General features: G+C 41.1%; 2 protein-coding genes across 5 annotated transcripts; one reads left to right on the top strand and one right to left on the bottom strand.

Moving 5' to 3' along the window:
* The first annotated feature begins 94 nt into the window (after positions 1 to 94).
* snapc3 (small nuclear RNA activating complex, polypeptide 3) lies at positions 95 to 6728 on the top strand. The gene is made up of 9 exons (XM_079499242.1): positions 95 to 513; positions 2294 to 2377; positions 2485 to 2566; positions 3011 to 3115; positions 3653 to 3802; positions 3917 to 3999; positions 4317 to 4475; positions 5080 to 5187; positions 5460 to 6728. Exons 1-9 carry the CDS (start codon positions 278 to 280, stop codon positions 5605 to 5607), a joined length of 1155 nt encoding a protein of 384 aa, XP_079355368.1. The 5' UTR covers positions 95 to 277; the 3' UTR covers positions 5608 to 6728.
* On the bottom strand, positions 6525 to 17546 carry psip1a (PC4 and SFRS1 interacting protein 1a). Of its 4 annotated transcripts, none has more exons than XM_079499239.1 (17): positions 17423 to 17546; positions 16806 to 16905; positions 16443 to 16519; positions 16062 to 16200; positions 15140 to 15232; positions 14651 to 14746; positions 12840 to 12899; positions 12471 to 12531; positions 12125 to 12206; positions 11251 to 11443; positions 10690 to 10772; positions 10560 to 10615; positions 10179 to 10249; positions 9880 to 9981; positions 9400 to 9601; positions 7458 to 7557; positions 6525 to 7326 (listed from the first exon to the last, which is right to left on the bottom strand). In XM_079499239.1, exons 2-17 carry the CDS (start codon positions 16875 to 16877, stop codon positions 7296 to 7298), a joined length of 1518 nt encoding a protein of 505 aa, XP_079355365.1. In that variant the 5' UTR covers positions 16878 to 16905; positions 17423 to 17546; the 3' UTR covers positions 6525 to 7295. The 4 variants fall into 4 exon arrangements, 3 of the variants coding, with proteins under 3 accessions (XP_079355365.1, XP_079355366.1, XP_079355367.1); XM_079499240.1 differs by having other exon boundaries at positions 12480 to 12531; XR_013789864.1 differs by lacking the exon at positions 6525 to 7326 and adding an exon at positions 7858 to 7984.
* Positions 17547 to 17999: the final 453 nt, after the last annotated feature.

Below are 17999 nucleotides of genomic sequence, written 5' to 3'. Positions count from 1 at the left end.
CGTCTCCCGCCACCTACTGGGAAAATAATGTATCATCATGTTTGTCCCTGAGCTGAGCAAAGATAGCTCTGGTCCATAGCAAATGCAACGGCATTAGAGCTGTGGACCAGAGCTAGAGCAAAGATAACCGTATAAACCCGCCAGTCCCAACACTTGTTTGTCACCCAACATCAACTTGATCCCGATCACCACCACTAATCATCTATTTACATATTAAATAATATTACACTACACTTCCCAAGAGCCTCCAATCTATCACGTGACTTTGAGACAAACCATGGCGGCCTCCAGCAGCGGCGACACAAAGAGCAATCCGAACATCCCAGATTATGAAATTGATGGTGTTAACACCACGATATTTCATATTGGGACATTTAAACGTTTATGGAAGGAAAGATTGAAGCCGTCCCTATACTCTTATCGGGTAGAAGACGAGGATACGTTTGACGCGGCCTTTGCAACGGAAATGGGCATATGTCCTGAGACCATGACTGAACTCAAAAGCACCTGCAGGTAAACGGACACTTGACTAATTATGTGAAAGTGACTAGTACTGACTAATACTTTGTCTGTTTGTCAATTGTCATGTAATGTTTGATTTATGACTGGGCCGGCGACATATGAAGTTCTCCCCCACCCACCCCTGTTCCCCCTCACTGTATATGTTTCTTTGCCCTTTTTACCTCCTATGATGATTTCCTTTTGACTATATAGTTGTGTATATTCGTACGTCTCTAAATGTTTTGATGAATTGAAAATGGTGGGCCCTATTGTAAACAAGTGTAATGCTTTATGGTGTCGTCCACTCACTGTTAACAGTTTTTGCATTGAGTTGTACTTGAAATGTACTGTAATTCTGCAAACTGTTAATAAATCAATCAATCAATCAGAAGGATACTAGATAATAAACGGTTCTGAAGAGATCAGTGAGGGGCCCCTCATATACACAGGTTTAATGTTTGTCTTTAGTTCAATGTTTGTTTTGTTAACGCCATTGACAATGAAGGGGAAATTTACGTCATAATGTAACTCATTATATTGTCTCTTTATTGTTAATGGCATTTAATGTTTGTGTTGGCACCGTTTGTTTTATATCACCATTACATCACCATATCAACATGAGTTAGACTTTATTATATTAGCGCCCCTCACTTCACACAGGTGTGATTTTTTCCCCTTGCAAACTTAATATTAGTCAATCAATCAAAATCAAGCCGACAGATGGGCAGACAAACTTGAGAGACCCCGGGTCAGCCTCAATAAGGACCAGCCAAGCACACTCCCAGGCCGGGACCGTGGGTTTCAGCTATGAAAAGAGGGAAAAAAGGGTACAATATGTGTGTATATATTGTAATGTTTAGCACCCGGAGCTGGAATCGAACCCAGATCTTCAACTCAGCAGACCAGGCAGGCAACAAGCCACGCCAAGAGAGCTAGCTCCCTTGGAGGAGCAAGTTACGGCCGGGTCTTTTGCAGGGTCGTTACAATACCCCCCCCTTTCTGAAGCACGGCCTTGCGCTTCTCACTTCACTCTAAGTCCCTCACGTCCCTCACAAGGGCACGCTCCAGCGGTCATCGACCACTTCCGACACCAATGTAACGTTTTCAGGAACTGGAGGCAGAGACGTAGATCAGAATCCGAGGCTCCGTCTTTATTGGTAACTTAACACTGCAGATTTTCAATGAATGAACATGTACCGTAACCAGTCACACACAACAACCAGTTTCCCTCCTCGCCCATCCACATAACACGTCACTTCCCTTCTCACTCAGTCCCGTAAGTCCCACACCACATTCACTCCTATTGGCTGAAGCCAATTGACTCGTTGTGAGCTTCCTGCCCCAAGTAAGGTACCCATGGTACCTTGGTGTCCATGAGGTGTATGGGGTACCTGGGGCCAGGGGGGCTGAACGGGGCTCTGTATGTCTCCCCATAGGATGGATCATATGGGGAGACACAGAGCACCCCATGTACCGTGGGTACCTTACCTGGGGTAGGAGTCTCAAAACAAGAGTCGACATCAACAGCAGAATAAGCTATTTGGCATAGGCAGAGATTCGTTAGATTTGTCATGCCAACCTACATAGCTGCACTGCTAATCCCAAAAATGCATGGGGCATTGGGGCACCATTTAAACGGAAATAAACAGGCTTTCCAACGGTATAAAGGTTATTGCGAAGAAGCATTGTTACAGCAGTATATATAATATATAATTTGTTGTCCAGCTTTAATTTTGCAGTTTTTATTTTGTCCAGTATAACCCTTACCCTGTTGTTTTGTTTCTCCTTCAAGTATTGATTCACTTCGGTGCCACCCTTTGGACGAACCCCCTGACACAGACTTTGTGCCCGAGGATCCAACTCTACAAACATTAATGTAGGAACAGCAGCTCAGCTTGTTACAGTTGCAAATCTGAAATGAAGTAACTAACTTTTATGGCATGCATGCATTCACATTCTCCTTCTGTGATTATATTTGAACAGACAAAGAAAGAAGAAGCAAGATTACAAAAATACTCTAAAGATCAATAAGATCTGCCGACACGATCTTTACGCTGATGAAATGGTGGGTCTTCTAATCTAAGCTATACAGTGCTGCTATGTAGTCTGTTGACAAGAGAGTGGGATGGATGAGCTTTTACAGTACATTCTTTCTGAAACATGCTTTGTTTTCCCTACATCACTGTATTCCCCCCAAAAAACAATAGATTTGACCAACTACCATCATGTGTGTGTGTGTGTGAGAGAGAGAGAGAGAGAGAGAGAGAGAGAGAGACACACACACACACACACACACACACACACACGCACACGCGCATAAACTGACCATGAGTGGCCTAAGAATAGCTGGCATGACAAAGAGACAATTCAAAATTGTAAATTGTAAAGAGCAAAGCCAAACTACTTGCCAAATACTGTTCTGTTTCGGCTATTATAGGCAGCTTGTCTGTGTGGAGGAGGAGGTCATAACTATGTCATACAGTACATGGTCCTGTGTTTTGTCTTCCAGGAAAGATTAACTGTTGGTAGATCTTCTGAGAATGTGGAAAACATGATCCCTGAAGGAGAGCTCATTCTAACCCTCAACATCTACTACCCAGCCATTTTTGATAGAGTGAGTTGATGTTTCCAAATCTGATATTATACATTCACCTTCACCAAATCAGAAATGGCATCAAATCAATCCAACATTCATTCAGCCTGTGCTCTGTATAGTCAATCAGTAAAATGGAAATGTTTTATACAGTACGAGAGCCAATCCTGGGTACAGTTGTTAAATCCAAGATGATGGCACGCTGTAAATCTAGCAAGTGTTTGTGGTGTACATGTGGGGAAAACAGAACTGGGATTGCTCATTTTAGGCCACGATTCGGCGCAGGCTAAGATGGCTAAGAAAGAAAAGGAACACTAATCGCTGCTCTGGCATCGAGGACGCATTTTACCATGGCGGCCGGGGGATGTTTTTTCCCTCAAGGGGTCTAGTCTCCAACGAGACCCGGCCACAGCCTGGCCCCGGCTTTCCGTTCCGTAAAATCTTCCGCTTTTCACACATGCACTGTTTTCCCACATTAATTGTAACGTTGTCATATACATGTATTTTACCATCAGAGACACAATGGCAGTACTGACCATTTGCCTGTTCTCCCATTAGTTCAGGCAAATGAGACCTCATATGACCGTGCTGATGCCGGGTTCCCACTTCCTCACAGAGCTGAGGGATGGCATTTGCTGTGTCAGTGACCTGCAGGTGTGTGGAGAGTTCAGCTTTGCGCCCGACATGGCTCCAGATTTTATCAGCAAGGTGAGCAACTGTACACATACACAAAGAGACTGGTTAGTGTCAGTAATATCTGAAGATGAAATGACTATGAGGCCAGCTTACCTTAAGACAAACCTGTTTCTCTCTCTCTTTCAGGATCATCACAAGTCTGCCTTCTTCTTTTTTGAGGGAGTCTTCTACAATGACATGCGGTTTCCTGAGTGCCAGGACATCAGCGCGTACGTTTTACCTCCCGATTCATTGATTGAGAAAGCTGAGACCTTATGAATAATGCTAAATGTTATGTTGTGATCTTTCTCTCCCACAGTTAATAATTACTAATGGCTACATATTGCATATCTCTGGCCTTTTGGCATTTGCCATTGTTAAGCTATTTACATGGACCATTTTTTGTGGATTAAGCGAAGAACAGACTTTTCCAATAAATGATAATAAACGTGCTACTGTTACTAATATTTTGTAAATTAAAAATCCTATTATGTTATTTTTCTTTTCAGCTTTACTAATCAAATGTGCTGTGGTGTTTTCCGAACAGGACCTCCATAGAGTGGGCAAAGACCCATGACTTCCCCTCATACAACACTGCCAAGATGGAAGGCACAAGGTTTGAGGACCTCAAGATAAAGGTGGGCTTCCCTTACCTTTACTGTCACCAGGGAGACTGTGAGCATCTCGTCATCATCACTGATATCAGGTTGGTGCTACCGTGCTGTCATTTGAGCTAATACTGCCACCTTCACCGTGTTATTGATTGTAGAGGCTGTAGGGACTTGAAATACTCAAATGTTGGCTTTCTTTCTTTGCTTTTTTTTCTTCCTCCTTTGTATTTCTTTAAGGACCACTTCACCACTTTTCAACCTATCGTCATATAATTGGTCCTCACTAATGCTCATGATAAAATTGTTTTCTATTCTGTCTGTCTCATAGGAGGGCTGTGGGCAGTTCAGAAACCCATCTTCCAGTGACATCATTGATGGGGAATTCAAGTTAATAGAAACTGCACTTTCTATTCCTTAAAAGTCACGATAATAAAAATCTAAATACTTATAAATAGCCTAACGATGATGTCACTAGAAGATGGGTTTCTGAACTTCCCACAGCCCTCCTATGAGACAGAGTAGAAAAGATGGTGGCATTTTATCATGAACATTAGTGAGGACCAATTATATGAAGATAGGTTGAAAAGTGGTCAAGTGGTCCTTTGAGCTTGAAGGTGTGCCACAAATGTTTTCCTTGCACATTACATTTAATTTACTAACTGGTGCTGTGTACATGGTTTTTGTATTCTTTCATTTCAGGCTGGCTCATAAAGATGATTGTCTAGACAGGAATCTTTATCCATTGCTCACCCACAAACACAGGGTCATGACCCGGAAGTGCGGTGTGTGCCACATCTTTATCGGCAGGTTTGTAAAACAGAACAGAAACATCCATGAGAAACCTTCTTTTGACTTCTCAGCTGGTAGAAAAAAAGAATAAAGATAAAATCATGGTCATTCCTTTATTGCATAATATAAAACTTTATTAGGTGTGAAAATGCTATTAGTTTTAGTTTACTTTGGGTAATTTGTCAATATAAACATAACCAGCAACCATCCACATTTTGTTTATAATCTTCTAACTTTTTTCTTCGCTAACTATACCGTAATAACCTTAATTAAACGTTAATTAATTCCAGATGGCTAACGATCAACGACCGCTTTGCTCCGAGTGAACCCTGTCTGTTCTGTGACAAATGCTTCCGGATGTTGCACTACGACACTGAAGGAAACAAACTTGGAGATTTCCTGGCCTATCCTTATGTGGACCCTGGTGCCTTCAACTGATGTATTTAGTTAACCACTGAGTTCCATTATTTAATGCTGTAAAATACTGTTCCATTAGATCTTTGAGCGGTGCACACCACTCCAATGACTGGCCGCATGTCCCTATTTTCGTAAGGAGAAATGTTTTGATTTTTTTGTATACTGATAGTTTCTATTTCAAATAAATATTTCATTTATAAAAAGCTTGCGATGTAAGTTACTTACAAGTTAAGTTAATTCCTTCAACTTGATGCTTCTCAAATAGCAAATCAGGACCCCCAAAGTACTTTAAAATAATCTGATAGGGTTGGAAATTGTTATTTCATATAGTGGATCATGAATTAATCCTAAATTAAACATTTGGGTCCTGGACCTGGTGCAAAATCAGTTAAATCTGGGAACCCAACCCATTGGCAAAACAAAGGAAAAACAGCACCCTCTTTTCCTTTGAATGCAAGTTTCTAGTTTTTTCTAGTTGAGAGACTAGGTCACCATTGACATACTAGAGTAGACAGTAATAAATTATAGTAATATAGAGCAGATGCAACAATTGTATAATACAATTCTGGATCAATATACCAAGTAACCAATAAGGCCATGACACAATTCAGCGATAAGAGCCAAGACACACAATGGAAACTATAGTAAATGTATTAATTTACCAGCAAACCGGTAAAGGTGTGTAGAGGGAATATATATCTTATGAGAGGTTGTCAGGAGCACTGTTTTGTTTCAATAAAACTGGATATGTGCAATTTCAAATTGGGTAACCAAACGGCTTAAAAATTGGCAATGCACCACATCCCCCACGAAATGTAGATATTTCCTGTGTCATACATACTTTGATAATTAGATAAGGAGGCCTCAGATTCATCAGGTTTCCAGTCTACTCATACTGGACAATATCCTATATCTGACTTAAACAGTAATAGTCAAAATGGAGAATGAGACATTGCTTTATTAACAGACGAAACGGGTCTTCAGACAGGCACAAATACATATTTTATACACTACATAAAAAAAGACACTGCTGAATAAAGCATTTTCTTGGCAAAAGAAAACTTTGGCAAACTGCAATTTAGGATCCTTCCAGACCCCTTTACATGAACGTACTGCACATACAAATAAGTAAAAAAAGAAAAGCATGCAGAAGTAACAAGTTACAACTGTTCTGTCAAGAACTAGAACTCACATCTGATGCAGCTGCAAGTTGTAGGAATGTCAGTAACAGAATTGCAGTTGAGTGCAATCTTGTAAATTTAAGCTTCTCAGAGAAAAAAACAACCTCAAGACACCTTTGACCACAGAACTGCTCCAACAACATGCCATCAATTTATAAGCTCACAACACTTCGCTTCCGCAACTCATGAGCTTGTAAATAAACACGTAGCATCTGCGACTGGTGACACTGTACTGTATTGTAGGAGGCATTGTCAGATGTGATATTCTGAGTGGGATAACTTTATAAAAACAAAACATCTGTGAAAATAAAAAACTAAAATAAAACGTAATACGTTTGTCTCTGGACATGATCTTCTAGAACTGAGAGGTCTAGAACTCAACTAGAATGTTTCTAGTGTATGTGCTGTGTGATGGGTCGGTCATTGACAGGACTCAGGTGACCTTCAAAAGACAACATTGGACACAAGGTCCCAAGCCAACTTTTGGATGAAGCCATCTGAGGAAATCCGGAGCTAAATAGTTTCTCTTCAAGTGGACTCCTCCTGCGCTTTTGAAGCACTGCAGATTAAATAACCAAAACATATTTTAAGATATACAAGTAAAAGATATTGCTATGGTGTATTATTTGCAGTGTATACATGGATGTACCACAGTAACATACAGTACGTGACTATTGGTTTGTTTCCTACCGGCTCCCATCTCCTGCTGATGCCTCCTCAGGTAGATTCTCTCTGTCAGTGTCCTGCTTATTATCCTCTGGGTTGGAGTCACCATTTGTCATCTTGTTATCTTTACAGCAAAAACATACATGAGTCAAAATAAGATTTGTGCTTGTGTGACATGAATCCCACACAATAAATACATTCTTTATAAACTCCTCACTCTCCTTTTCTTTCTTTTTGTTCTAAAATCGTATTTGGGCCGTGACAAAGGCCTCTGCCCGAGCTCTGGACAGGGTCCATAGACTCCATATTTGGGCATGCCATATATGGAGCTGGCCTGTTCCGACATCAGAAACCCATATATAGGAATAAAGGGACACAGAAACAGATATAAAAATCTCCATATATGGGCAAGAAAGGGACATACAGATGGGTGGAACGGGTACCCTGACATGGGTACAACGGGTATTGCATTGCCGGGTGGGGCATGGATCTTCAACTTCCATCGTTACAGACTCAGTGCTCTACAGCCGGGCACCGGCTGTACGAGGCCACTGAAAAAAAAAAAATAATGGATTGAGAGGATTTTTGTCCAACCAAGCAACAGCAACAAATGGTTGCAAAGAGGGGTCAGACCACTGGCGGGACTTGACAAAGAGTCAAATGTATATTTTGAAAAATGTTGTGAACATTTTCACATATTATGACATACCAAAAATAGGGGTGCCAGGTGCTACTTTAAAAAACAAAGTAGTTAATGCAGTGAAAACTAGAAAGGTCGCAATTTTAAAAAATTGCAAAGTGTGGTTGCCGCAGTGGCTTACATATGCCCCTCCCACTGATATTGCCAGCCAATTACAATGTCGCGTCACCCCTGCGAAGTAATTTGGAGGGGATTTATCCCCCCAAAAAAAAATGTTCTGCAAGAAACGGTTACATTTTTCGCATTTGCGGCGCCCCCTATGGATGAAAATGGAATCGCTTTTGGCTTTTGGTTGATTAAACCACCCGCGACATCCGATTCAAATTTGGGATGGATTGGACATTCCGTTCGTGATTTTAGGCATTTTTTGTAAAATAGGCCCCTCCCACTAACTTCGGACGACGATTAAGGTCGAACGATACGGACAAAAAAAAATCAATCAAAAAATCTGAAAAAAATGAAACGCGGTCCGATAGGTCCAGAGATCATGTGTACCGATTTCTGTGAGATTCGGACAAAATCTGTAGAATCAGAAAATAAGTGTGTTTTGAAGAAAATTCAAAATGGCGGAAAATCTATCCTGACGCAAATGGGCGTGGCCTATATGGGGAGATGTGTCATGACCCAAGGAATCCATAATTTTGATTTGACAACCTATGGTTCAAGAGTTATAAGCCAAAACATAAAGTGGGCTTCCCCATTCTATGGAGAACTAATTAATTAATTAATTAATTAATCATCAATTAAACTATACAAAGGATCTCTTAGCAATGAGCAAGCACACGATTCCTGATGAAGCCGGTCGATTTGACATATGGCTCGAGTGTGTGTGGCAAAAACTGTGGGAGGAGTAATGCGGCAAAGTATCCACATTTACAATAACAATAGTCTGGTTGACCTTTGGGCAACCACACTAATAATGACTTCAAGTCCACTCAACAGAAAAATCTGTTCAGATGCAAAAATGACCTCTTCTTTTTGTGCCGATGGAAAAGAAGGCATGGCTACAGTAAATGGCTCCATGTTGCAGTTTTTGTAAAAAGAACATCTCGGGTGCAGTATAGTTACTGGGCCTAGCATGATTTTTGTTTCTCTGCAATTACTGGATATCTTTTTACATTTTTAGCAAAGGGTAAATTATTTTTCCTAAAGATAAAAACAATAATCAAAAGTAGCCTATATGCACTGGCTAGTATTTTTTAATACGGTAGCCTAGGTATAAAATACAAACAGGGTTTAAGTAAGTACAGTATGTGTATGAGGTACCTGAGGATTGTTCTCTGGCCTGCTCAGCTCTCTTCAATGCACCTTTCTTGGCATCCTCGTATTGCCGCTGTTCAGCCAGAGACTTATTGAGCACCTGGCTGAGCACACAGTCCCCCTCCCCCACTAGAAACATACTCTTGAACTTGTTGTACAGCATGTCGGCCTTGTCCATGATGTCCTGACTAGCCTTGAACTTGCGGAGCTGACAAAACACATAGAACTTTAGTTTACATGAGGCACAGACACAGAGGTGTAGCCACAAAAGAAGCAAATAACTATTTATTTTCCCAATTTTATCAAATTATTTGCAAGACAACTTTGTTTGTATAGTATATTTCAACAAAATGATTCAAAATAAGAGTAAAATTACAGTGCAGAAAAAGAAGTAAAGAAATCTCAATAAAAGGCAGTGGCAACTGGCTATGTTCATCTTATGGGTGAATACATTCTATACATTCCATCTGGAGAGGCGTTGTCTACCTTTTTGAGCGAGGCGATGAGCTCGTTGTGTTTATGCAGGTGCTGTGTGGTGACCTGGAGGGTGCACATCTCATCTAAGGCATCCAGGCCCCTTTTCACATCCTAGAATAGGAGGGAGAAATAAATAGAATAAACAAGGGCTCTGAAATAAGAATGTTTAAGGCTGTGAGCCTGTGATAGTTAAATGAGAATTGCAGCATGTACTTTGTCACGAGAGGATTCCTACGGTTGGATCTGTGCTGGTTTCTTGTTAGGTTGATAAATAAGGACCACTGTGTGTCTCCAGTGGTCAAACTTACTGGGTTCTCAATCTTCAGCGACAGTCTGATCTCATTGTGTAACTTCTGGAGTTTGGACTCTGTCGAGGTTTCTGTGGAAAAGAAATGTGTTGCCCCAAACAATAATTTATTGCTACTACTGTATACTACAGTATATGAACTAATATGTAATACATAGAGGTGAGTTCATGATTTTAAGAATGACATTTCTGTTGATATTTTCAACATCATTAAAGGCGTTAAATATTAAATAACATTTATGTGACCATTTGTTGGAAAACATGGTTAATCTCCTGGAGTGGTGGCTCAACAGTGCATTAACAACATATTTATGATGGGTTTGAATCCGTCTCAGTGCCTGTTCCTGCAATGCACGTCATGCCCAATTATAGGCCAGCTCACCTTTCTTCTTGTCTCCTTTGCTCTCTTCAGTCTTCTTACCTTCATCCTTGTTTTGTCTGCAAAGAAACACTCAATTATAAGCGAGTTTATGCGTGTGTGTGTGTGTGTGTGTGTGTGTGTGTGTACATACTCCCTCAGTTCATCTGCTTTGCGTCGCCGTCCATCTTTCTCGGTTTCTATGGAGTTCTGCTGTCTCTTCCGGCCTTTGGTTTTCTGCTCATTACAAAACACGAGGGAAACTTATCAGTCATTACAGAAGATGACCTCTAGAGTCACTGCATATTTTGTCTTGACGCAAAAAACAGGTTGACATGCTGTCAACTAGTCAACCTGTTTTACTAGATCCCCCACACATATTTTAAATGGCATAGTGGAAAGCTGTAGGCCTGTGCCAGAAAGTATCACCACTTTACTACTGTATTGTATGAAGGAATGGCACCTCAGATTATCTTACTCTTCATGTGACCACCACGCTGACTTTAGGTGCGTTACCCGTTCATAAATAACGGTAGTGGGTCGCACACACCAAGACTGCAGTTCAAAACATTAATTTCATTTTTGAAAGTGACAAACGTTTCGGCTATCCAGCCTTCATCAGTGTCACACTGATATATATATATATATATACACACACACTGATATATATATATAGTTTTTCAGAAAAGTGGAGTGGACTGTCGCCCTCACTTACCTCTTCGTCATCAGAGCCAGAGGAGCTGTCATCTTTGCCCTGTCTCTTCCTCTTGCCTTCAGGTTCCTTCCCGTCTGCCTCCTTCGCTTTGCTCTCCTCCTTCTTCCGACCATCCATCCTCTTCTCCTCATCTCCACTCTTAGATTTGTCATCCCCTGCTCTCTTCCTCTTCTTTTCTGACTCAGTGGAGTCCCTGAATGAATGGAGATACTTTAGTGTTACGTCCAAGGAAGCTTTGAGAAGGAAAGGACATGGTCACGTGACTGGGCTGCACCATTGTGTACACTGTGTAATTTTATAGAGGTATGGTATCTAAAGAGCACAAAGCACCTTTCTGAACATTCCAACTAAGTATCGCAAGACTTCCCACCGTTTCCTGTCCATCCGTCAAATATCGCGATACCTCCGAGCCAGAAACGATACCTGCTGCTGTTTAGAATCCTCAAATAAAATGATATACTGTGCAGTTGCACTCTGTGCACATCGAAAAGCAAGTGATTAGAAAACAACCTGTGATATGTCTTATTTTATATTCCTGAACCGATTATATGACAAAGGTCTCAATTGTTCAGAAATAATGTTGTAATGTAATGAGATGGTCAGCTGGCTCCATTCACTGCCATGTATTCATTCATTGAACTTCCAGTGTGAGTTTGGCTCCCATGAAAGTGTCCATGAAAGTGTCATGGCGCAGCCCAGTCACGTGACCATTTCCTTTCCTTCTCAAAGCTTCCTTGGTTACGTTCAGGAAATAAATTCAGTTGCCAGTATAAGGAATTGGATATACAGTATATATTATCGCACTGTAATCATAATCAACAGGAATAAGCTTATTCAAATTCTAAGACATTTTAAAGTGTGATTTGGATTTTACATTTCACTTCCAGAGCCTTGTCCATCCTGCATCTGAAGGAGACTTTTGGGCTTCCTGCCTCTACGTTTAGGACCTTCTCCACCTGGGGAGACGCACGCACGCGCACACACACACACACACACACACACACACACACACACACACACACACACACACACACACACACGCACCTTCATATACTGTAGTGACATCATAAATTCTTTAATCACCATTGCACTGAGCACATTGCTTAATATGACACAATTTGCTGCCAACATAGCAGGTTTGAAAATAATAACCGTCTTGTTTTTGTTATTTTCTGCCTCTTAATGCATGTCACTGGAGAGACAGTATGGTCTACTAGTACCTGATGGACTAGATGGACAGGCAGAAACATCCTCTTTATCAGAGTCCTGGTCAGCCTCACTCTAGGAAAATAAAGATAACATTATATCCATGTAATTCTATTATAGCACATTCACTGAAAAGGTGATTCACTAAATTATTCTTTACCAATTTAGTTTGTGTATGTTAAAGCCTACAGTGGCTGAATGATATCCAAATAAAATGGCATAAGAACAATGAAAAACATGTTATTGGACTTTTTGAATGCACCTTCTAGTTACTATCAATTTCTTTTTGTTGTTTTAAAACTTCCCTCCCAATTTAGTCAATTTCCAATTCCCTCTAATATTGTAGTCCCTAGTCACTGTGCTGACCAATGCAGAGGACCAACCTTTTTCTTCCTTCCTCTTTTGGGTTTGGGAATGTCTGTGGAGTCCTTCTGTGAAGAGTCCTGAAACATGAAACATTTAATCAATTTCATTACAGGTCATGACCCTCCTTTTCACCGGTTGTGCAGTTGTCATGGTCTGTAACGGCTTACAGAATGGTTATGAACACAGCGAATGGAATCCAAAAGGATAAAACGTATTACTATGATCAATCCTGTTTTTCTCACAGCTAATAAACCATGTTTTACATGTTTCTCATTTCTAAACAACATACATATAGAACAGATCACATGAATTGGTACGTGGTATTGGTAATTACGTGCAAAGAAAGGGTGCAGAAGTGAGATAAGTCTATGCATTGCAAAGTGGCAGAATAAGACTCTTTGCCTCCCTTGACTCAAATGTGGATCATGTTTTTGGGCTCTTAGCACCATCTAGTGGAAGAACAAAATGTAACCACAGTCATCTGTTTGATTGCAAGATGAGGGATAGGGTCAGGGAGGGAAGACATTATGATCATCCTCATTACAAGTAAGAGCTTGCGCTTAAACCAGTATTCATGTCGTTAAGTGAGCACAAAAACACAAATGACTAAACACAACTTACCTTTCTCCAAAGTACACAGACAGCCATGCAAAACTACGATTAAACATGAATTAAAATGCAGTTAACACAACTGTAATGCTATTAAACTGACAGCTGTCTCAGTGTCATCTAGATAGCAAGTTGACATAGTTAAAGCATCACAGGGAGGGAAAATGCAAAGGATTGATATGAGTTGAAGTGTTTTCTGAGCATATATAGTACTGTATATACACACACACACACACACACACACACACACACACACACACACACACACACACACACACACACACACACACACACACACACACACACACACACACACACACACACACACACACACACACACACACACACACACACACACACACACACACACACACACACACACACACACACACACACACACACACACACACACACACACAGCATTTAATAGGGCTTTTCCCAAAGCGCTTTCCATTACAATCATATTCACCCATTTACACACCAATGGTGGAGGAAACCATGCAAGGCACCAACCTGCTCATCGGGAGAAGTTAGGGGTTCATTGTCTTGCTCAAGGACACTTTGACGCTTATCCAGGAAGAGCTGGGAATCGAACATGGAACCTTCGGATTCCATGGACTGCCACTCTACCTCCAGGGCCACTGCCGCCCCCCCAGTGTATGTGTAAGAATGCTAATCAGCTGTGCCAGACAGTTCCAATTTGCACATAAGAAACAAAGTCACCTGCTCACCATACAAGTATATTATACAAATAATATTTGTACGTACTATGCAAATAATATTTGTATAATCACTGGTTTGCAAAAACAAAGTCAAAGGATATATTATATCCTTTTACTTTGTTTTTGCAAACCAGTGATGACCACCTTGAAACTTGACAAAGACAGTGGTGTCACTGTCAAGCACCAATATCTCCTTGTAGTCCTACTAAGGGACTGATTGATGAAAGGAAACATAAAATACCACAAATGAAAAACCACTAAGTGCTGCATGCTTCCCCGTTAGGTGGTGAGACGGGTGGTGGTGGGAGGACCTACAACTTCAGTGGTTCTCAACTCCAGACCTGGAAATCCATACGCCTACAAGTGTTTAGGTACCTAATTACATTTAGCTGGTGTTCCAGGTCTAAATTATCTCCATGGTGCCAATGGACTGGAATGAACAAACAGGCTGGAGCTGAGAACCCCTCATGTGATATCCCAACATGCATAGTACGTACATCCTGGCTCTGGGGGCCCTGCTCAGAGGCCTCCATAGACCTTCCCTCCACATCCTCCTCCTGCTCATTCTCCTGTCCAGTCTCACTTCCTTGAACCTGAATGGACCCAAGACATGGCACAGGATGCCAGGGGGTGGTGGGTGCAGGGGGGTTAAATGAGTCTTTTAAAAGCTAGGGTCCTATCCCCTCTGGTTGTGCCAGGCCTTGACATTTCTATATTAAACTAACTTTGTGCACGGACCAGGTAGGCAAGGGGCAATTATTTATTTTTTGCAAAACGCTTCATGCGCTATACACATATACACATTGAAACAGAGACGCAATGGTGAAGATATTACAGTCAGCAGAAGCAGATAAAGTATGTGAGCAGACAATGTGGGCACGGAAAAGCAGGACTCAATGTAGCAGAAGCAGTGATAATCGAAGCAGTTAATTTGGTATTATTAGTATGTGTATGACTTAGGAATCGTTTTCATTGCAAGGACTTACTCTGGATTTTATAGTCTTCTCATCCACTTCCATTTCATCACCATCTGGGCTGCTGTCTGGATCCTTGTTGGCTGGAGGACCTACACCGACCGGCTTAAACCCCAAAGAGGAAGAATCAGTGAGAAAGACAAACCATAACATCTCACTTTAGGACAGACAGTTTTGCATATCCATATATCTTAATTTTAATATTGCACCAAAGACTTTTCACACTTCATACAAGTTAGCTACTAAGTAGCCCCAAGTAGCAGAAAAGCAACTCTTTTCTCTTAGTGCCAGTGTACGTTCCCGACAGCTGAAGCGCATTACGGTAAATGTCCAGCATTTTAGTCGAGGGCAATGGGCTCATGGTACAAGTTTTCAATGACTTGATTTAAGGTTTACAATACAAGAACTGTATTTTTGTTAAGAAAACCTCCACTTAAATTTGAACAATGTAGATTTGGTATACCGTTACAGACAGCATACGTGCAGTATTGTAAGTAATTGCATGTTAACAGAACATTTCTGGTCTAAATTGTAAATTTCCTGTAGATTACATAATCAACGTTAATCAACAATCAATGTTAAGATGGAAGATAGAAGATCAAATTAGGTGAGACCCATCTGTGCCTGAGGCCAAGCAGCGCTGCGAGCTTGTAGATCTGCCATTTTGGAGAAATCGCGGAAATTTTGTGCAAATCTTTGAATATAATATTTTTAAAGCGAACAGAGTTCCCCAGAATCTTTGCTTCTGGGGGTCCCTGGAACAACATATTTTGAGACGTGGGTCGGCGGCCAAATTAATACATTTTTTAGGGGTTCTTGACATGAAAAAGCTTTGAGATAGCACACTGATATAGCAATTAGCAACATAGGTTTTTCAGAAAAAGCCATTTGTATAATCTGCCTCAGAGGCGAGCAAGAAGACGGGGCTCTCTACCTTGGGGGCGGTCAGCTCCACCTTGGGGTTGTTCTCAATCTCCCACAGGCCTTCATTGAAGCCCTTCCTCTTGTTGGGCTTGGCATACTTGTCTTTGTTTGGCAAGTAAGGAAAGATGTCTTTTGGACCCAGGAATGCACTGCAAGAATGGGAAGTATGCTGACATAGTGAAATCTGAAAAGTCAAGTGTGTATAATCTGACCCAAATGGAACTGTAATGGATTTTACTTTATAGGAGGTATGGTATATTGTGTTCCATGTCATCCATGTTGATGATAGGGGTCACTCTAATGCAGACTGATCACTGAATGGTTTAATTGTTGACGAGCTTGAATACATGAACATAAAGCATATATACCAATTATAATTAACTCTACTTACGTTTCATGGGTGCCAAAGAAAAAGATGGGGAACTTGATATTGGATGGTTTCACAGCACCATCAGGTACCTCATCAACCTGTGGGGGAGAGAGAGAGAGAGATGGTACATATTTATGCATCTGTTCCTCATTAGTAGAGGAAAACAAATGAGCTTTTAGTGTTGAGAATAAGTAAGCTCAACAGTCAGGAACAAAAAAAAGTACTAGTGATACTAGTACTCACTGGACCATTCAAATGTGTGACTACAGAAAAGAAAGACATTTCTATGTATCATTTTGTTCCATCTGAAACTACAAGCTGCAGTACATGGTAGAATGTGCTTAAACAGATATATTACATATTACATATTATATATACACTTACTCTGGCAGGCCAGTGTGGATAGCCCTTCATCTTGGCAAAGATCAAATCACCAGATTTGAAATCTCGAGCCATGTCGAACGTTTTGGCAGAAATTGGCACACTGCAAGAGACCATGAACTTGAATTATTGTTTTCAATGAAACTATACGTCAGATAGAGATAACGTAAACTATACGTTGTGGACGTTCATTTATCTGTTCAGTGGGTGTGTACTGTACGCTCGCGGTGTGATGTCCCACCCCCCTTATCTACTGAGTGTCTACACAAAAACCTAGAGTAGACAGTTCATTTCATTCAAACACAACCCTCCGTTTCAGTACTATTACAGAAATGCCAAATCTGACACATTCACCGACGCAATGTAACATCTGGGACGTCTGACGCTTACCGAGAAAATGTTGCATTGAAAAAGAAAGACGCCAGCGCTACAGTTTTATCAACAGTTGTGAATGTTGTGAATGACAACAATAACAACATACATGCTAACTGGATGCACCACGTTACGCTATTTAGAATACAGCCACTCAAAGCTACAGCTACGAGTACACATAGACATAAACACAAACATATATATCCATAGTTTATACGAAGAATAACCGTCACATCGTTCGTGTTTACCAGAAGAAAATACAGCCACTGTCTTTCTTCCTCCCGTACTGGTGCGCACGCTTCTCTCTGCCCGCGCGGCGTGGTAAAGGGACATACCACTAATGCTAAAAAATAGGGGGCGTCTCTGTTCGTCACCTGCCTTACAGAAGTCGACATTCATCACATTTCCATGTGTGTTATATTACGGAAAACAACTTATTTTAATCATGCGTTTCTATACTTTCTGCTAAAAACGGACAACTATTAGAGAACGAGTTTTATATGATTCCTGATACTTTATGCGGAGACAGAGAGGCTGGACGACCCCTCCCTGTTGTATCGATCTTAACGCTGCTAACGCATCTCTGCACAAGTGAGTGACTACTATTAGCTGAAGAGCTGAGGGTGTTTTGTGGTACTGATGCTGAGTCAAAACAAAACGATCAAAAATTGTCTCCACCAGGCCGAAGGCATGGGGAGAGTATGTTTTGCACTGCGTTCGTTTCGTCCGTCCGTCCGTCCGTCCGTCCGTGTGTGTGTGTGTCGTCTGTGGACAGCTAATCTCTGGCACCGTTTGCTTGATCACAGACAAACTCTGCACACACAC

This window comes from Electrona antarctica, assembly GCF_951216825.1.
Source record: "Electrona antarctica genome assembly, chromosome: 4".
NCBI classification, from domain to species: domain Eukaryota; kingdom Metazoa; phylum Chordata; class Actinopteri; order Myctophiformes; family Myctophidae; genus Electrona; species Electrona antarctica.
This window is presented reverse-complemented; position numbering and strand designations above follow the sequence as displayed.

Coding starts and splice junctions, on each gene's coding strand:
- snapc3 (XM_079499242.1), top strand. CDS start 278: ATGGCGGCCTCCAGCAGCGGCGACACAAAGAGCAATCCGAACATCCCA. Junction 3,116..3,652: donor ACCCAGCCATTTTTGATAGA/GTGAGTTGATGT, acceptor TTCTCCCATTAG/TTCAGGCAAATGAGACCTCA. Junction 4,476..5,079: donor GTCATCATCACTGATATCAG/GTTGGTGCTACC, acceptor CTTTCATTTCAG/GCTGGCTCATAAAGATGATT.
- psip1a (XM_079499239.1), bottom strand. CDS start 16,877: ATGGCTCGAGATTTCAAATCTGGTGATTTGATCTTTGCCAAGATGAAG. Junction 12,207..12,470: donor CTGTCCATCTAGTCCATCAG/GTACTAGTAGAC, acceptor GCGTCTCCCCAG/GTGGAGAAGGTCCTAAACGT. Junction 7,327..7,457: donor TCAGCAGGAGATGGGAGCCG/GTAGGAAACAAA, acceptor TTTAATCTGCAG/TGCTTCAAAAGCGCAGGAGG.